The sequence below is a fragment of the Branchiostoma belcheri genome, unplaced genomic scaffold (genome assembly GCF_001625305.1).
Source record: "Branchiostoma belcheri isolate BF01 breed outbred unplaced genomic scaffold, Haploidv18h27 scaffold172, whole genome shotgun sequence".
Taxonomy (NCBI): Eukaryota; Metazoa; Chordata; class Leptocardii; order Amphioxiformes; family Branchiostomatidae; genus Branchiostoma; species Branchiostoma belcheri.
In genome coordinates, this window is record NW_017803180.1 from 508544 (window position 1) to 526383 (window position 17840).

Here is a 17840-nt window from a genome sequence, read left to right on the forward strand (position 1 = left end):
AAGACCACCCCCCCTGCAGCCACCCGTACAGCATCCCCCTCCAGGAACAGTAGGAAGCCTGGAAACAAGCCCACCACCCCCACGGGAAACAAGAGTACCACTCCCTCCAAAAGCTCTGGGAACAAGCCCTCCACCCCCACTAACAGCTCTGGGAACAAGGTCACACCCAATAGCAGCTCTGGGAACAAGACCACCACACCCACTAGCAGCTCCGGGAACAAGATTACCGCCAGCAGTTCCAGGAAAAAGGCAGCCGCCACCCCAGCAACCGTTACCCCGGCAACAGTTACCCCGGTAACCCGCTCCTCTGCATCCCGGGCAGCAAACAGTGCCCTGAGACGGTCCCAGCCGACCCCCCGGGCCCCCACCCCTCCCCCTAAAGCCTCCCCCACCCCCGCAGGCGCTCCACCCCCTCCAGCACCACCCCGGCCAGGAGCCCCCTGGTCATCAGCCGGAAGCCCTCCCCCAAGCAGAACCCCCCCAAGCAGACTCCCCCCAAGCAGACCCCCCCTCAGCAGCCCAGCAAGACTGGCGTGCTGCGATCCTCCAGCCTCAAAACGGCCGCCAGTCATGTCGTTGCCAAGGCAACCACCTCCGCCCGGTCCCCGCTTGCCAGGCTGAAGAAGAACAGCGGCCTGAGCAGCAGCACCACCAGCATGTGATGTCACCATGGCAACCATCACCATGGCAACCATCACCTGGCAACCATCAGCGTGGCAACCACCACCATGACAACCATCACCATGGCAACCATAACTGTAGCAACCATCACTGTGGCAACCATCACCAAGGCAACCAGTACCTTGGCAACTTCTGACTGATGAGCAGCATAATGAGTTATGTAAATAAAAATGAATGAATGGACAGAAGGAAACCACAGGAGGAACCACAGACATTTAAATTCCAATGACGTTTCTTCTGTAGCCGTCTGATGGGCGAATCTCAGTCATCAAGGACAAACGCCCGTCTCAACATTCTGCAACCATCTCCTTCTAAGTCCATGGTGCAACAAACTTCAGGAACTGGTGCGGAGGCTGTGGCTGGTTAAATTGTTGCGGCAAATAGTAAATGTAGACTGAGATTTGGACCTGTTTGCCTCCATTTCCAGATCAGTGATATGTGAAAAAGTCCTTCCTGTAAGAACTAAAAGGTTAACACATTATTTGCCAGGACTACATGTATATATAACCTTCAGACAGAATCAGGGCCACCACTGACAGTGTAAAAGTTATTCAGTTTTAAGTATTCGGTGTGTGACCCAAAGGAAATGTGATGTTGGCTGCATGTGTGACGAGCAGGCCTCAGGCTAACCAACAGGCTACACCAGAGACAGAGGGTTTACTGAAACAGTTGGGCAGGCTAGTGGCCCGGCTACATTGGATACATGTGTGACGAGCAGGCCTCAGGCTAACCAACAGGCTACACCAGAGACAGAGGGTTTACTGAAACACTTGGGCAGGCTAGTGGCCCGGCTACATTGGATACATGTGTAGTGACCCGGACTGGCTAACCGGCTGGCCACACTACTGTAATCAGCTTCCAGTTCGCTGTATATAAAGCTCATAAATATTCCACAGGTTCTTGTACCAATTGCAAATTTCTGTGAGTCGCTTGTCAAACTGATTTGTATGAAACCTGTGACGAGAAATTGCAGATAAATTCTCTACCCTTTAGCCTTAACATCGCCGATTACCTCTCAATAGAACCTGAAGATGAGTGGATATTACTGTATTGTCAAGTGTAGACTGTTACACTGAGTCGTAGAAAAATGTGGAAGAACATTAGATAAGAGCATCAACCTGGGAACATGCTGTGAATTATTGAACTGTAAATATTCGGGGAAAAGTATGATGTATGTTTGGTGTGTTACAACAGTTCAGAACTGTGATGTTGGATAACTGTGTGCTGTTTTTACTGAGTGAATTCTGTATGTCAGACCAATGAGTAGGATGCACATTGTGTATTCACACTACCATAGGTAACATACTCCCCACATGTACTTGTATTGTTAGGGGAGTCTGAGCAGTTTTGTAGTGTTCTATAGGTTACACAGCAGCTCTGTAATGTTCTGTATGTTACACAGCAGCTCTGTAATGTTCTGTATGTTACACAGCAGTTCTGTAATGTTCTGTAGGTTACACAGCAGCTGTGTAAATGTTCTGTAGGTTACACAGCAGCTCTGTAATGTTCTGTAGGTTGCACAGCAGCTCTGTAATGTTCTGTATGTTACACAGCAGCTGTTTAATGTTCTGTAGGTTACACAGCAGTCCTGCGATGTTCTGTAGGTTACACAGCTGTTCTGTAATGTTCTGTAGGTTACACAGCAGCTGTGTAATGTTCTGTAGGTTACACAGCAGTTCTGTAATGTTCTGTAGGTTACACAGCAGCTCTGTAATGTTCTGTAGGTTACACAGCAGCTGTGTAATGTTCTGTAGGTTACACAGCAGCTCTGTAATGTTCTGTAGGTTACACAGCAGCTCTGTAATGTTCTGTATGTTACACAGCAGCTCTGTAATGTTCTGTATGTTACACAGCAGCTCTGTAATGTTCTATAGGTTACACAGCAGCTCTGTAATGTTCTGTAGGTTACACAGCAGCTCTGTATTGTTCTGTAGGTTACACAGCAGCTCTGTAATGTTCTGTAGGTTACACAGCAGCTCTGTAATGTTCTGTATGTTACACAGCAGTTCTGTAATGTTCTGTAGGTTACACAGCAGTTCTGTAATGTTCTGTAGGTTACACAGCAGCTGTATATATTGTCCCATCTGTTGGTCAAACCTTGATGCTGTCAAAGTGCAATAGATTTCTGCGAGTGCCAGGTTGAAATGAGTTGGATTTTGTGCAATGTTAGAATCATAGAAGCCAAGCTCTGTAGCCAATAATGATAATTTTGCTAGGTAGTCATATTTGTGCAATATGTCATGTTAGTTGCAAAACAGTAATGTACGTTTTATATCAGAACGGCAGATTATGCAATTATACTGACATTACTGTATGTCTGAACATGACAGGTTAAGGCTTACACATTTGGTGTTTGGGTTTATTTCATTTTTGTTTTTGAATTTTTGTAGTCTTCCAAAAGCTGGAAACTTTATTGCCATACCGACTGCTCTGAGTTTCTCAGTGGCACTTTATTTGTGCTGCAGATCATTTTGTTGTCTTCCATTCTGCAATGAAAATGCCTTTATTACTAGTAAGTTTGCAATCATGTAAAGCATTTTAATATTATGCTGTACAGATTCTATTATGTATATTTCAATGTTGTACATGAATGGCTGGAGGTATAATTGTATGCGCATAGTCATTGTAAATAGTACATTATGTGGAATGTCATTATGAAGACTAGAAAATACTGGTCACTTTGGAAAGTCTACAGGCGTAACATTGGAGCCTATTTTACCGCAGGGTGTACAGGGAAGCTATGCCGAAACATTCTGTGAAAATATTACTCCGTTTTTTACTTCATATGTGCAACTTTGGGTATCTTTTAACTGCATAAGGTACAGCTGTATGTTGTTATAAATATATGTAACTACATGTATGAAATTTGTTCGACATTTCCCTCTTGTGGCTTCGTTTCCAGTGACCAGTATTCGGATACTAAGCACAGAAAACAGCCGCCCTGACTTCAGATTTGCTTTAGGAGACCGTCCTGCGCAGCTGTATAGCATGTGAAAACTTAGATTAAAGTGGTGTCCGGTCATGAGAGAAAACCTGTCGTGTCCGTTTGTTCTTTAGTTTTTTCTGTCTCCGTTTAGAACCACTCTTTCTCCTCGATAGTGCTTAAGGAAGGAACCTCGAGTTTATGTATGTACGAACGGTTTGTTTCAGTTGACACTTCGCAGCCATTCGGCTGAATTACGTACAAATTACAAAATGTCTAACTGAACCACATCAAAATTAAAAGTGTTACACGGGTTGCGAGTGTTGGCATCTAGTTTTGCGATAAATCCATATGTGATCATTTCTAAACAATTCAATTTTAAGAACAGACAACAACGGCATCGATTAGTTCTACAATATTACGCACATTTCATTAAGAGAAATTACATTTAAAGGTTTAAAAGTTGTAGGAGAATTCTAACCAAAAAAATCGGTCCTGGATAGTACACAAAGCTAAGTTTTGAGTACTTTCTAGTTAAGTATGTGATATTCTCGAGTACGTCGCATCCACGAACTTCTAGACTTCTTCCACATGCCACTTATTCTCAATCGACACAAGGAGGGATCCGGGAGCATACATGGATGCTCCCCGGGGAATTTGTTTAAACATTGACCCGCCGAAACGCCATTTCCTGCATTTTGGGGGGAAACGTGGCCCAAAACGTGGCTTCCTACGTAGCAAAATCATTAGGGCAGAGCTAACAAGGCTGACACTCAAGCTACTCAGGGCAAGGGTTGGGCAAGTTTGATTACGCTTTACGCAATTCGTCAATTAAGTTTTACGGTAAATTCCGGGTAGCTACAAAGCATTAGGTTGAATTAAAAAGGGGCAATTACGCTCTACGTTGCATTAGAGCGGTTGTCTACGCTCTACGTAAAATCAAAACGGCCGATTACGCTCTACGCAAAATGCTTCGATTACGCTCTACGTTGCATTAGAGCGGTTGTCTACGCTCTACGTAAAATCAAAACGGCCGATTACGCTCTACGCAAAATGCTTCGATTACGCTCTACGTTGCATTAGAGCGGTTGTCTACGCTCTACGTAAAATCAAAACGGCCGATTACGCTCTACGCAAAAGGGGCATGTGGGACCCCATAAATATAGCCGTTGCCAGGACCCCCCTATGCAGACCCTCTCAGAACTTATATTTCGTCCTGCGCCTCAGCTCCAAGCATCGTGGCCATAACGAACGTTATAAGCTGGCGGGCGTACTAAACAAGCGCCTAGTAGTGGTGTAAAGGTGCATAACGAACGTTATAAGCTGGCGGACGTACTAAACAAGCGCCTTGACGCCCTTGTAGTGGTGTAAAGGTGCATAACGAACGTTATAAGCTGGCGGACGTACTAAACAAGCGCCCTGCAGTGGTGTAAAGAACCGATAAGGAGATATTGACCAAGTCTAAGGCTAAGTTTAACCCGGCATGGTTGCCATGGTAACCAGATTGCCAACTCCGCCTTGTCATAAGTTGAAGAACAGTCCAATCAAGTTAATTTGTGGAGCTAATAAATCCAAAGTCAGAACCGGGATGCTTGTAACAGACTGATAACTTGCGCCCTGCCATTCCGACTTCTGGCGTTCTACTGCCGACGCCCACGGAGGATGCTGTAATTATAATGACTCCCGCTAGATGTCGCCTATTCATTCATTAGACTACCACAGACTACCACTATGTCATCCCGTCTCGTTCCCAAGGTGGGTGAAGTATCCTGCGAACGAGAGCGGTGTCGCCATTTTGACACAGTTTCAGTGATTTTTAGCGGAAAGATTGTTAGTATTTCCCCGTTCCTGAGCCGTGAGGACCGAGTTCCGTGCCTGTTCGCGCCGTGAGAGTGCTGAGGGCCCTCATGGCCACAGGACGGAGTCAGACTGTAGAGTGGACGCGCTTCTAACCCAGGTAAGGGACGGTACAGGTAAGGGGGGGGGGTAGGGCTGACTCAGACGGGATTATCCAGGTGTACAGGATAGAGGGAATGAGTGAGCGTGTTCAGGAGAACAGCTAGTGGGCCCAGGAAAGCCGGATGTTGTATCTGTGTCGGACAGAAGGGGTTTTGGGTGTGTTGGGCGGGCGGGAGTTAACCCGGAAGTGATCAGTCAGTCAGGTCGCCCGACGCGAAACTCGGGTTCTGTGTTTGTTCCAGATTTACTCACGAACTGACGTCATGACGATGTTACGGAGGTTATCGTGGATAAACTAGCCCGAGACCCGATCAGGGGGCAGGGTCCGAACCCGCCGTGTGGCTACGGACCAGCGAGCGAGGACCGGAATACGTAATTCCGGGTTAGACTGCCCCAATTAAAGCCCAGCTTCCTGACCTCAGAGCTGGGTTGTTGTCTGAATTTAAAGGGCCCCTTGTTACCTAGAGCTGTGTTGTTGTCTGAATTAAAGTCAGTATTCCTACAAAAAGTTGTGTTCTTGTCTAAATTAAAGGCACCATTCCCAGGTGCCAGCTAGAGCTGTGTTGTTGTCCCAGCTAGAGCTGTGTTGTTGTCCCAGCTAGAGCTGTGTTGTTGTCCCAGCTAGAGCTGTGTTGTTGTCCCAGCTAGAGCTGTGTTGTTGTCCCAGCTAGAGCTGTGTTGTTGTCCCAGCTAGAGCTATGTTGTTGTCCCAGCTAGAGCTGTGTTGTTGTCCCAGCTAGAGCTGTGTTGTTGTCCCAGCTAGAGCTGTGTTGTTGTCCCAGCTAGAGCTGTGTTGTTGTCCCAGCTAGAGCTGTGTTGTTGTTGTCCCAGCTAGAGCTGTGTTCAAATTATGCCATATAAAGTGTGAAATTATTTTGGTACAGTACCAGTACTTAGTGTTTAGGTATCAGGGCTGGAAATACTGGGTGCATGTGCACCTTAGTACACCCAAATTTGGATGGGCCATACTTGGATGCACCAGTGCACCCAAATAGTTTCGTACATAAAGGTGTACAGTATATTGTTAAGTTAATAACATCCACGTCTCAGAAAAATAATAAAATCATTGTTATAGTACTTTAGAAATGAAAATAATACTAGTAATTATTAGTTTTCGCTGACATTCTACGTACTTACTTTATTTTATATGGTGCACCCCTTAAAAATTTTGTGCACCCAAATTTTTAGGTTGGGTGCACCAGTGCACCTATTCCCAAATGCATTTCGAGCCTAGCCTGGGTGCCATCCGAATTTGTAACGGCTCCCCCGGGGAGCTGTTACAAATTCGGATGGCACCCAGGCTATTTCGAGCCGTGGGACCTGAACCTAAATTTTTGCGATACTTTACTGGTAGTACTGTGCTAGTACATAGCTCTAGTGATTAAGATACTATTTTCTATCTGTAACAGTAATAAATGTTTGCAGTACATGGAACTGGCACACAGGACCTACCACCTTGCATAAACTTGTAGTGCATCAACACACAGTGTTGTAGTTATAGCATCATAAAGTAACTGATGGCCTCTGGATAGTAGGACTGGGTGACTCACACTGGCCTGACTGCCTGCATTACCCACTCCCACATTACCCACTCCCACATTACCCACTCCTGCATTACCCACTCCTGCATTACCCACTCCTGCATTACCCATTCCTGCACTACCCACTCCTGCATTACCCATTCCTGCATTACCCATTCCTGCTCCTGCATTACCCACTCCTGCATTACCCACTCCCACATTACCCACTCCCACATTACCCACTCCCACATTACCCACTCCTGCATTACCCACTCCTGCATTACCCACTCCCACATTACCCACTCCTGCATTACCCATTCCTGCATTACCCACTCCTGCATTACCCATTCCTGCATTACCCACTCCTGCATTACCCACTCCTGCATTACCCATTCCTGCATTACCCATTCCTGCATTACCCATTCCTGACCAGCCTCGCTGGTAACTAATATTGAGCTGATGGAGGCAGAACCACATTTGCTCCATTTCCAGTTACTTGTGTATTCAGGGGGGAACTTGAAACTCCTTAGCTGTAAGCTGAACATGTTTGTATGCAGGGGGAACTGGAAACTGTAACCTATAACCTCCACATGCCCTGTTCTAATGGAAACCTTTCCTTTGGTTTGCAGATGACACCATCATGAGCAAAAACATGAAGAACGGCCATCTTGCGTACAACGTGCCTGACAATGCCAACCTCATCCTCAACACCAGCACAGACTCCACGCTGGAGTGTCCCAGTTACGAGGCCTTACGCAGAGACAGGAGGAGGAGAACCAGGGAGAGCATGCAGGTCAGGTCATAGGTTATAGTGAGGTCACAGGTTAGGGGTCAGAGATTATGCAGAGACAGGAGGAGGAGAACCAGCAGGGAGAGCATGCAGGTCAGGTCACAGGTTATAGTGAGGTCATAGGTTAGGGGTCAGATTATGCAGAGACAGGAGGAGAACCAGGGAGAGCATGCAGGTCAGGTCATAGGTCACAGGTTAGGGGTTATAGTGATGTCACGGCTTAGGGGCTACGCAGAGACAGAAGGAGGGGAACCAGGGAGACCGTGCAGGTCAGGTCACAGGTTAGAGGTTATGGTGAAGTCACAGGTTAGGGGTTAGAGATTATGCAGAGACAGGAGGAGAACCCAGGTCATGCAGGTCAGGTCAAATGTCACGGGTTATGGTGAGGTCACAGGTTACCATGGGTTATGCAGAGCCAGGAGGAGAACCAGAGGCAGGTCAGGTCACAGGTCATGGGTTATCATGAGGCCGCAGGTCAGGGGTTACACAGAGACAGGAGGAAAACCAGGGAGACCATGCAGGTCAGGTCACAGTTTAGGTGAGGTCACAGGCTAAAGGTTATGCAGAATTTAGATTGAGAAGATTAAGCTTGTAGCAAAGTCTTATATCCTTCCTCCTACACCAGGCTAACATCATATTGTTTATTTGCTTGTTTGTGACACATCACCATGACAACTGTTTTCTGTTCCTCCCACAGGCCGTCGACTCCAGGCTAGCGGCAAGCGTCATACCAAAGGTAGGAACCTGGTTAATATTAACTACTGTGGGTTAGCGAAGGTAGGAACCTGGTTAATATTAACTACTGTGGGTTAACAAAGGTTAGAACCTGGTTAATATTAACTACTGTGCAAAGGTAGGAACCTGGTTAATATTAACTAGTGTGGGTTAGCAAAGGTAGCAACCTGATTAATTAACTGTGGGTTAGCAAAGCTAGGAACCTGGTTAATATTAACTAGTGTGGGTTAACAAAGGTAGGAACCTGGTTAATATTAACTACTGTGGGTTAGCAAAGGTTAGAACCTGGTTAATATTAACTAGTGTGCAAAGGTAGGAACCTGGTGAATATTAACTACTGTGGGTTGGCAAAGATAGGGACCTGGTTGATATTAACTAGTGTGGTTTAGCAAAGGTGGTAACCTTGTCAATATTAACTAATGTGTGTTAGCAAAGGTAGGAACCAGGTTGATATTAACTAGTGTGGGTTATGATATAGTATTTGTTTGTGGCAGGTGTTTTGTTTACAGTGTTTGCTTGTCTGTGTCAGGTGGGTGTTTTGTTTACAGTGTTTGTCTGTGTCAGGTGGGTGTTTTGTTTACAGTGTTTGTTTGTTTGTTGTAGGTAGCTATTGTGTTTACGGTGTTTGTTTGTGGCAGGTAGCTGTTTTGTTTACAGTGTTTGTTTGTTGTAGGTGGACAACTTGACGCGTGAGGAGCGAGCTGCGATCACCCTGCAGAAGCACTTCCGCGGTCACCTGGCCAGGAAGGAGTACATCAACCTGCTCTGGGCACAGTTCGACCAGGTTAGGCACTAACCAGTCATTAACTCATTAACTTATGGGCACAGTTCGACCAGGTTAGTTACTAACTAGTCATTAACTCATTAACTTATGGGCACAGTTCGACCAGGTTAGTTATTAACTAGTCATTAACTCATTAACTTATGGGCACAGTTCGACCAGGTTAGTTATTAACTAGTCATTAACTCATTAACTTATGGGCACAGTTCGACCAGGTTAGTTATTAACTAGTCATTAACTCATTAACTTATGGCTTAGTTCGACCAGGTTAGTTACTAACTAGTCATTAACTCATTAACTTGGGCACAATTCAACCAGGTTAGTTATTAACTAGTCATTTACTCTTTAACTTATGGGCACAGCTCGACCAGGTCAGTTACTAACTAGTCATTACTCTTTAACTTATGGGCACAGTTCGACCAGGTCAGTTACTAACTAGTCATTAACTCATTAACTCATGGGCTCAGTTCAACCAGGTTAGTTACTAACTAGTCATTTACTCATTAACTTATGGGCACTGTTCGACCAGGTTAGTTAATAACTAGTCATTAACTCAGGGGCATGGTTTGAGCAGGTGAAATACTAACTAGTCATTAACTCATTAACTCATGGGCAGAGTTTGAGCACGTTAGCTACAAACTGGGAATTAACTTTTTAACTTTTGACCAGGTTAGTTGCTATTACCACTTATTATCTTGTTAACTTCAGGCCACAGTTTGACCAGGATAGTTTAACTGAGCACTGATTCATACTGTAGAAGTAATCATTGCTTATTGACGTGTAGATGCTGCCACAGTCAATAAGCCTGGCTGCAGTTCCCATGCTGACTGCCGGGTGGTGCTGCTGATACAGCATTCACTCATGTAACAACTTGTCCGTCTGTTTCTACACACGAGTCACCTCAGCCTGCCTTATGCAGGGCTGGAAATTAAAGCTGGTCCAATTTCCACTGACAGCTAAAATTTAGGCTGGGACAACTAAAAAGACACTTTCGGACATTTTTGGGACAATAGAAAAGTAATCAACATCAGAATGTCAGCCCTTCTTTTGTTTATCAGGCACACGTCCCAGCTTTTGGATCCGGAAAGTCCCCCTGAATTTTCTGTCTATTCTGTAATATATATATGCAAAATAGTTTACTTAATGTTGAAGTCATACAATAGTTACTAAAAAACAGGTTGGGACAGTTCAACCTCACTTCGGGACAATTGAAATGTATTTTTGGGACAGTGCTGGGACAACAGGAAGAAAAGTTCATTTTGAGGCTTGTTATGGTTGGAATCCTTCCGTCAAACCGCTGACAGGCCTTCATGCGTCAACCTTGGAGGCAGCAGGGTTTGTTCCCTGCAGGTTTTAGTTTGTAAAAACTTGTCTACGTTTAGGTGTAAGTTAAATAAATGTTTAGCACGCAGAATAGTAGGTGTTCAGATGTAATGAAAGAATGAGTGAATGTTAATCAATGAATGAATATATGAATGAATGAATGGTTTATTGCATAGATAGAATTTACATTGCAGCCAGAGTGAGGCCAAATACGTATTTCTGACAAGCTTAATGTAAGTAGCAGAGAGGGGCTCTTAAAACACATCTACATTAAAAACTTATACCTATGCATATAATGTTTACCTTCACATGGTCTAGCTCAACAATGTACTGCTCTGCTTAGTCTTATTTACTTTTGTTTTATTTACTGTATACTATTGAATGGCCCCTGTACTGTTGAATGGGCCCTGTACTGTTGAATGGCCCCTGTACTGTACTGTTGGATAGCCCCTGTACTGTTGAATGGCCCCTGTACTGTACTGTTGAATGGCCCCTGTACTGTACTGTTGAATGGCCCCTGTACTGTTGAATGGCCCCTGTACTGTACTGTTGAATGGCCCCTGTACTGTACTGTTGAATGGCCCCTGTACTGTTGAATGGCCCCTGTACTGTTGAATGGCCCCTGTACTGTTGAATGGCCCCTGTACTGTTGAATGGCCTTGTAGTACTGTTGAATGGCCCCTGTACTGTACTGTTGAATGGCCCCTGTACTGTTGAATGGCCCCTGTACTGTTGAATGGCCCCTCAGTACTGTACTATTGAATGGCCCCTGTACTGTTGAATGGCCCCTGTACTGTACTGTTGAATGGCCCCTGTACTGTACTGTTGAATGGCCCCTGTACTGTACTGTTGAATGGCCCCTGTACTGTACTGTTGAATGGCCCCTGTACTGTACTGTTGAATGGCCCCTGTACTGTTGAATGGCCCCTGTACTGTACTGTTGAATGGCCCCTGTACTGTACTGTTGAATGGCCCCTGTACTGTACTGTTGAATGGCCCCTGTACTGTACTGTTGAATGGCCCCTGTACTGTACTGCTGAATGGCCCCTGTACTGCTGAATGGCCCCTGTTATTGAATGGCCCCAGTGATATTGAATGGCTTCTGTAACTCCCAGTGGTGTTGCATTATGCATGACTACCCATGAGAGGCCCTGCAGTGACAGATTGCCATTCTGGCTATTTTATATTCCGCCATTCTTGCTCTGATATATTCTGCCATACTGGCTGTTAATAAGAGTGTTATATATAAAAAAATCTGCCAATCTGGCTGTTACATATTTAAAAAAATCTGTCATTCTACTAGTTTTTCTGCCATGCCTTCTGTTATATATTCTGCCTCTCTGGCTGTTATATATAAAAATTTCTGCCATACAGCTGGCTGTTTTATTTTCCTCTTTTCTGGCTGTTCAATATTCTGCTATTCTGGCTGTTCAATATTCTGCCATTCTGGCTGTTAATATTCTGTTTGTGTGCTGCCATGCTTTCTGTTTTATATTCTGCCATTCTGCCTGTTTTATATTCTGCCATTCTGCCTGTTTTATATTCTGCCATTCTGGCTGTTTTATATTCTGCCATTCTGCCTGTTTTATATTCTGCCATTCTGGCTGTTCAATATTCTGCCTGTCTGTTTTATATTCTGCCATGCAGACTGTTCTGTATTCTGGCAGAGTCTGATGTATTCCGCGGTTCCGTGTGAGTTGGAAAGCCATTTCCCGGCGATCCCGTGCGTGATAGCTGCCGGGACGCATTAATTCCTGAGCACGATCCCTGAGTGTGTGCCTGTATAATGTCCCGCCAGCCTGAGTTGATGCCGTGCCTGCATGATGGCCTCCTCTCCCAGCCAGCCTGGCACCAGCTTAATGCCCTCCCTTTATGCAAAATCAATCACAGCCGCACATGCCCATAATTCAATTGCACCGGCTGCGTGTTACATCACGAGGCGGTGACGCAGCAGTCTGGTTCCGCCGGCTGCGCAGTTCCAGTTCCTCTGCGGGCCCCTCGTTTCTCGCTGCGTCAGGAACGGCTGTTTCTGTGCTGTTTCTGTGCTGATTGTGTGCTGACTGTGTGCTGACTGTGTGCTGTCTGTGTGCTGTTTCCGTGCTGATCCGGATGTGACAGCTGCCTGCACCATGGGCTTCTCTGTCAACCTGCGCAAGTGTGAGAAGCAGGTAAAATCCTAGCTGCCTGTGTGACATGTTGGTCTGGTCGGTAGAGGGGAGTTTCCCTGATGGGGCCACTGGGAGGGGGGTACTGGGGGTATATTGTACATACTGCAGAACTTATAACTAATAACATGCTGGGGGTATATTGTACATACTGCAGAACTTATAACTAATAACATGCTGGGGGTATATTATACATACTGCAGAACTGATAACTATTATAACATGCTGGGGTATATTATACATACTGCAGAACTTATAACTAATAACATGCTGGGGTATATTATACATACTGCAGAACTGATAACTATTATAACATGCTGGGGTATATTATACATACTGCAGAATGTATAACTAAGTATAACATGCTGGGGGTATATTATACATACTGCAGAACGTATAACTAAGTATAACATGCTGGGGGTATATTATACATACTGCAGAACTTATAACTATTAACATGCTGGGGTATATTATACATACTGCAGAACTTATAACTATTAACATGCTGGGGTATATTATACATACTGCAGAACTTATAACTATTAACATGCTGGGGTATATTATACATACTGCAGAACTTATAACTAATAACATGCTGGGGGTATATTATACATACTGCAGAACTTATGATTAAGTATAACATGCTGGGGTATATTATACATACTGCAGAACTTATAATTAAGTATAACATGCAGGGGGTATATTATACATACAGAACCTATAACTAACATGCTGGGTATATATTCTACAGTATAGTATTATATTATATCATACATTTGTCTTCCATTGCCTAAAAAGAAGAAGTCAAACCCAATAAAACTAGTACCATGTATGTTGTAGAATATAGTATAATGCTAGACGTAGATAAAGTCTCACATACCACTGTATTTTCTTTTTTATTGTATTTTCTTTCTTATGTTGTTTGTAACTGCAATTAGCCCTCTGGCAAGTATTTGCAATTAACTTTCTTCTTTATCATACATACAGAACCTATAACTAACATGCTGGGGGTATATTATACACGTCATACAGTATAATGTATTTATATATTTTTATATATTTATATATTATAGATAAAATAAAAGCTATAACTAACATTCCAGGATATAGCATACATATAGCAGAACCTATAACTAACATACTGTGGCTATATTATACATAGACCATAATGTATTTATATATTTAAAATATAACACTTTGGGGGTATGTTAGAGATACAGCAGAACTGACACATGTTTGTTGTGTTGTTACACAGGAGGGTAAGGAACTGATGACTTCGCTCAGGTGATTACATGTTGGAATAAAAAAAAAAAAAACTAGATGACACATGTGTGTTGTGTTGTTGCTCAGGAGGAGGCCAAAAGACTGAAGAAAGCGCTGAAACAGGTGGAGGAAGGGGAGCTACTGGTGGAGAAGTGAGTCTGGTTATCAGCATTTATAAACACAGATGCACAAACATCACAATAACCAACACAACAGACAGGAACACACCTACAGCAGATGTACATGTGTGGATGTGACGCAGTCAGGCAGAATAATTTATGGCGTCCATGACGCAGGTTGGATCACCTTTTCTCTGGCAAATGGCTTCACATGACAGCTTCAGTCGTGCTGGCAGAAAGTCAATACAGCAAGATTGTACACAGAAATTGTCTGTCTTTTAGCTGTTGTTAAAAGATTTAAGTCTGGACAATTTACAGAACACAACAATGTTATTCAGCTGTAGCCAATATCTGGGTGTTAGTTGGATAAAGTCATTACAAATTATTTATAATAATTGACCCTATGTTTTATCTTAATACGAGTTCTGAAAATGTTTGTAACGAATCCGCAACTCAGCCCGCGGGCTGCAAGTGATTTGCATTTTAATAAACCATTCATCATCATCATCATCAAATTCATGTCAAGATTGAGAACTTCCATTTCTGTGGATTCTCAAAACCACACGTGACTCCCAGCGCACACACACACACACACACACACACTGTCCGGTTTATCGTCTGCTTCCAAACCAGACTGTTGTGATCCACTGATGTCCTAACATGTTTGCTGACAAGAAGTCATTTATATGCCAGGGGGTGAATTAATTAATCATGACTTTTAACATAAAATTCGAGGTGAAGTGCAGAAACCACCTCTGATCCTGATTGTTAAAAACACTCCAACAGACCTTCCAACTTTCCATTTCAATCTACTTTTGCTTTTTCAGAGTGCTAAAAATTGTATAATATTGATATTGAACAATATTTGTCACTATAGTTATATATATTATTGTTGTATGTGTCAGTGGTAGCGTTGCTGCCTGGCCATGACATGTCATGCCCTGTTGCATCCTAAAGAAAGAGAGAGAGAAAGAAAGAATAAAAGAAAGAAGGAAAGAAAGAAGAAAAGAAAGAAGGAAAGAAAGATTTAAGAACTCCCTTTGCTTGTTTTTCAGCCACCACCTGTCAGTGCAGTATGAAGACAACGCCTCCATCCGCAAAAACCGATCCCGATTCTACAAGTGGAGAATCGTCACGTAAGTTTCCTCTTTTATTTGTCTTCCAGCTCAGGTTTTGTCATGTTCATTTTTATCTGGCCTGTACCTGGTACATGCAGACTTGCAAACATGTCGGTAAAGATTACACATGCAATATAATCTCCAAGCAGGAGACTTTGCTGTGTGTGGGTCGCCCTGAAAGACCCTGCACCAGAGGGGAACGAGAAGTAGCCCACGAGGGCAATTGTGTGTGCATGTGTGTGTGTGCGTGTGTGTGTGCGTGTGTGTGCGTGTGTGTGTGCGTGCGGGTGTGTGGGCGTGTGTGTGCGTGTGTGCGTGTGCGCGTGCGCGTGTGTGTGTGTGTGTGCGCGCGTGTGTGTGCGTGTGTGTGCATGTTCGTGTGTGTGCGTATGTGTTTGTTTGTGTGTGTGCGCGTGTGTGTGCGTGTTTTATGGCGATTTACCACATTTGTGGAAGGATTGACATAACAGGTGACTATCACCTCTTCAAGATGTCAACCCCGAGACCAGACTGTAAGGTTTGAACCACTCACACCGGGAAGGCCCCCTACTCTTTTCGATAAGTGCGGTGGGTTCTTTAACGTGCGTGGGGTGTGGCTCTCCCCAACACGGGACCTCCATTTTACGTCCTATCCGAGGGACGTCCCTAACCGAAGCTAGGTACTCATTTGCACCTGAGTGAAGTGAGGAAAGTCGTGTTAAGTGCCTTTCCCAAGGGCACAAGATCGGTGGCATCGGGCAGGATTCGAACCCTCGCTCTCTCGAGTCAGGGCCGAAGACGCTACCGCTACGCCACAAGACCCCACATGCGTGTGCGCGTGTGTGCGTGTGTGTGCATGTGTGTCCGCGTGTTTGCATGCGTGTGCGTGTGTGTGTGTGCGTGCGTGTGTGCGTGTGTGTCTGTGTGTGTGCGTGTGTGCGCGTGTGCGTGTGTGCGTGCGTGTCTGTGTGTGTGCGTGTGTGTGTGTGTTTGGGTGTGTTTGGGTGTGTGCGTGTTTGCGCGTGCGTTTGGTTTGTTGGACAGACAAGTACAGCAGCTGGACTGCCGAAGCATGCCTGCCTGGAGGGCATTGGTTATTGATTATTGGTTACAGGATCCAGCGAGCCTGGGTGAGGTTATTGATTATTGGTTATTGATTATTGACTACAGGATCCAGCGAGCCTGGCGTGCGTACAAGCGCAGAAAGGAGCTGGGAAAGCGACGTGACCTCAGCGATGACCTCCTTGCTGCCGATGACCTTTTCACTCCGTACGGCCCAGTGCCGACCTCTGACCCCAGTGACACCGATAGCCTGGCGGCCATGTCAGTCGGGTCAAACACCGACCTCTCAAAGGATGATGGGATAGAGTCAGAAGGAGAGTCGCTGCCAATTTCTGTGGAAGACTTTCCGGTAAGAACTACTTACTTCTCACTCTCACTAACTCACTCAATCACTCACTCACTCACTCACTCACTTTTATATACTCTCACTAACTCAGTCACTCACTCACTCAGTCACTCACTCAATCACTCACTCACTCACCTAACTCACTCACTTACTCACTCACTCACTCACTCACTCACTAACTCACTCATTCTATATACTCTTGCTCACTCACTCCCTTTCTCGCTCACTCTATAACTCTATACTCTGTGGAGAACTATCTGGTAAGAAACCTCTACTCCCATAAGAAGACTTTCTGCAGCAAACATGTTAAACTGATTATTGTAGCAGCTTTAGTCTCCATTATGTGTACATATAAGGGCCATGCTGGGGGTATTTTGGTACATGGGGCCGTGCTGGGGGTATTTTGGTACAAGGGGAACATAAGATACCCACAGCAGTAGCAACGCTGGGGAAGGGTCCCCAAAACCCTAGTGAGTTTGTTTATCTTGTTGTGTTGTTTCCTGTAGGAAGCAGACCAGAACATCTCCCCAGGATCAGACATCATTGCTGACTATGAGGATGTTTGTTTGTTTGTTTGTTTGTTTATCTTGTTGTGTTGTTGTCCGTAGGAAGCAGACCAGAAGATCTCCCCAGGTTCAGACATCATTGCTGACTATGAGGATGAGGAGGAGGAGGAGGAGTATTATCAGCTGTACCAGAACGCCCCCCCTCCCACTCGGCACCGTGAACAGCCTCAGCTTCGCCGAGGAACTGAACCAGCTGAACCAGCTCAGCTCTGCAGACACGTACGACACAAAACAGAACAAGAACCAAACTTGGACTAGAAGTACAGAAACAAACAACAGACAAAACGATGGCGGCCATCCCGACTCCGACTGCACCATGGACGAATCTCCGGACGCTGCCGGCAGTTTCGATGTTTATAATGTGGAAACTTCGCTGCCGACGATGGACTGGGCATCGCTGGAGGCACACCTGGAGAAAGTCACCAAGGAGGCAGAGGACAGGGAGACAGACCCTGCTACGGTACGTACACGTCAATTAACTAATTAACTTATCATCAAACCAAGTAACTT

General features: G+C 44.9%; 2 protein-coding genes and 1 long non-coding RNA gene across 7 annotated transcripts in view; all 3 read left to right on the forward strand.

Moving 5' to 3' along the window:
- Window positions 1-662, forward strand: part of LOC109466943 (putative protein TPRXL) — an 858-nt gene extending 196 nt beyond the window's left edge. The window contains exons 2-3 of the mRNA XM_019764816.1: window positions 20-341; window positions 401-662. Of these exons, the coding sequence (XP_019620375.1) occupies window positions 20-341; window positions 401-662 (584 nt within the window). The remainder of the gene's footprint in view (window positions 1-19; window positions 342-400) is intronic.
- A 281-nt stretch (window positions 663-943) lies between these two features.
- Window positions 944-3708, forward strand: LOC109466966. 3 transcript variants are annotated; one of them, XR_002140052.1, is made up of 2 exons: window positions 944-2134; window positions 2286-3708. It is a non-coding gene; the product is annotated as an uncharacterized LOC109466966 (long non-coding RNA). The 3 variants fall into 3 exon arrangements; XR_002140053.1 differs by having other exon boundaries at window positions 944-2074; XR_002140054.1 differs by lacking the exon at window positions 944-2134 and adding an exon at window positions 2171-2195.
- Window positions 3709-5339: 1631 nt separating this feature from the next.
- LOC109466967 lies at window positions 5340-17785 on the forward strand. 3 transcript variants are annotated; one of them, XM_019764852.1, is made up of 8 exons: window positions 5340-5561; window positions 7713-7876; window positions 8571-8609; window positions 9282-9392; window positions 14228-14292; window positions 15315-15395; window positions 16527-16767; window positions 17373-17785. In XM_019764852.1, exons 2-8 carry the CDS (start codon window positions 7724-7726, stop codon window positions 17586-17588), a joined length of 906 nt encoding a protein of 301 aa, XP_019620411.1. In that variant the 5' UTR covers window positions 5340-5561; window positions 7713-7723; the 3' UTR covers window positions 17589-17785. The 3 variants fall into 3 exon arrangements, with proteins under 3 accessions (XP_019620411.1, XP_019620413.1, XP_019620412.1); XM_019764854.1 differs by lacking the exons at window positions 5340-5561; window positions 7713-7876 and adding an exon at window positions 7957-7966; XM_019764853.1 differs by lacking the exons at window positions 5340-5561; window positions 7713-7876 and adding an exon at window positions 8021-8048.
- Window positions 17786-17840: the final 55 nt, after the last annotated feature.

Coding starts and splice junctions, on each gene's coding strand:
- LOC109466967 (XM_019764852.1), top strand. CDS start 7,724: ATGAGCAAAAACATGAAGAACGGCCATCTTGCGTACAACGTGCCTGAC. Junction 9,393..14,227: donor TCTGGGCACAGTTCGACCAG/GTTAGGCACTAA, acceptor GTTGTTGCTCAG/GAGGAGGCCAAAAGACTGAA. Junction 16,768..17,372: donor TTTCTGTGGAAGACTTTCCG/GTAAGAACTACT, acceptor TGTTGTCCGTAG/GAAGCAGACCAGAAGATCTC.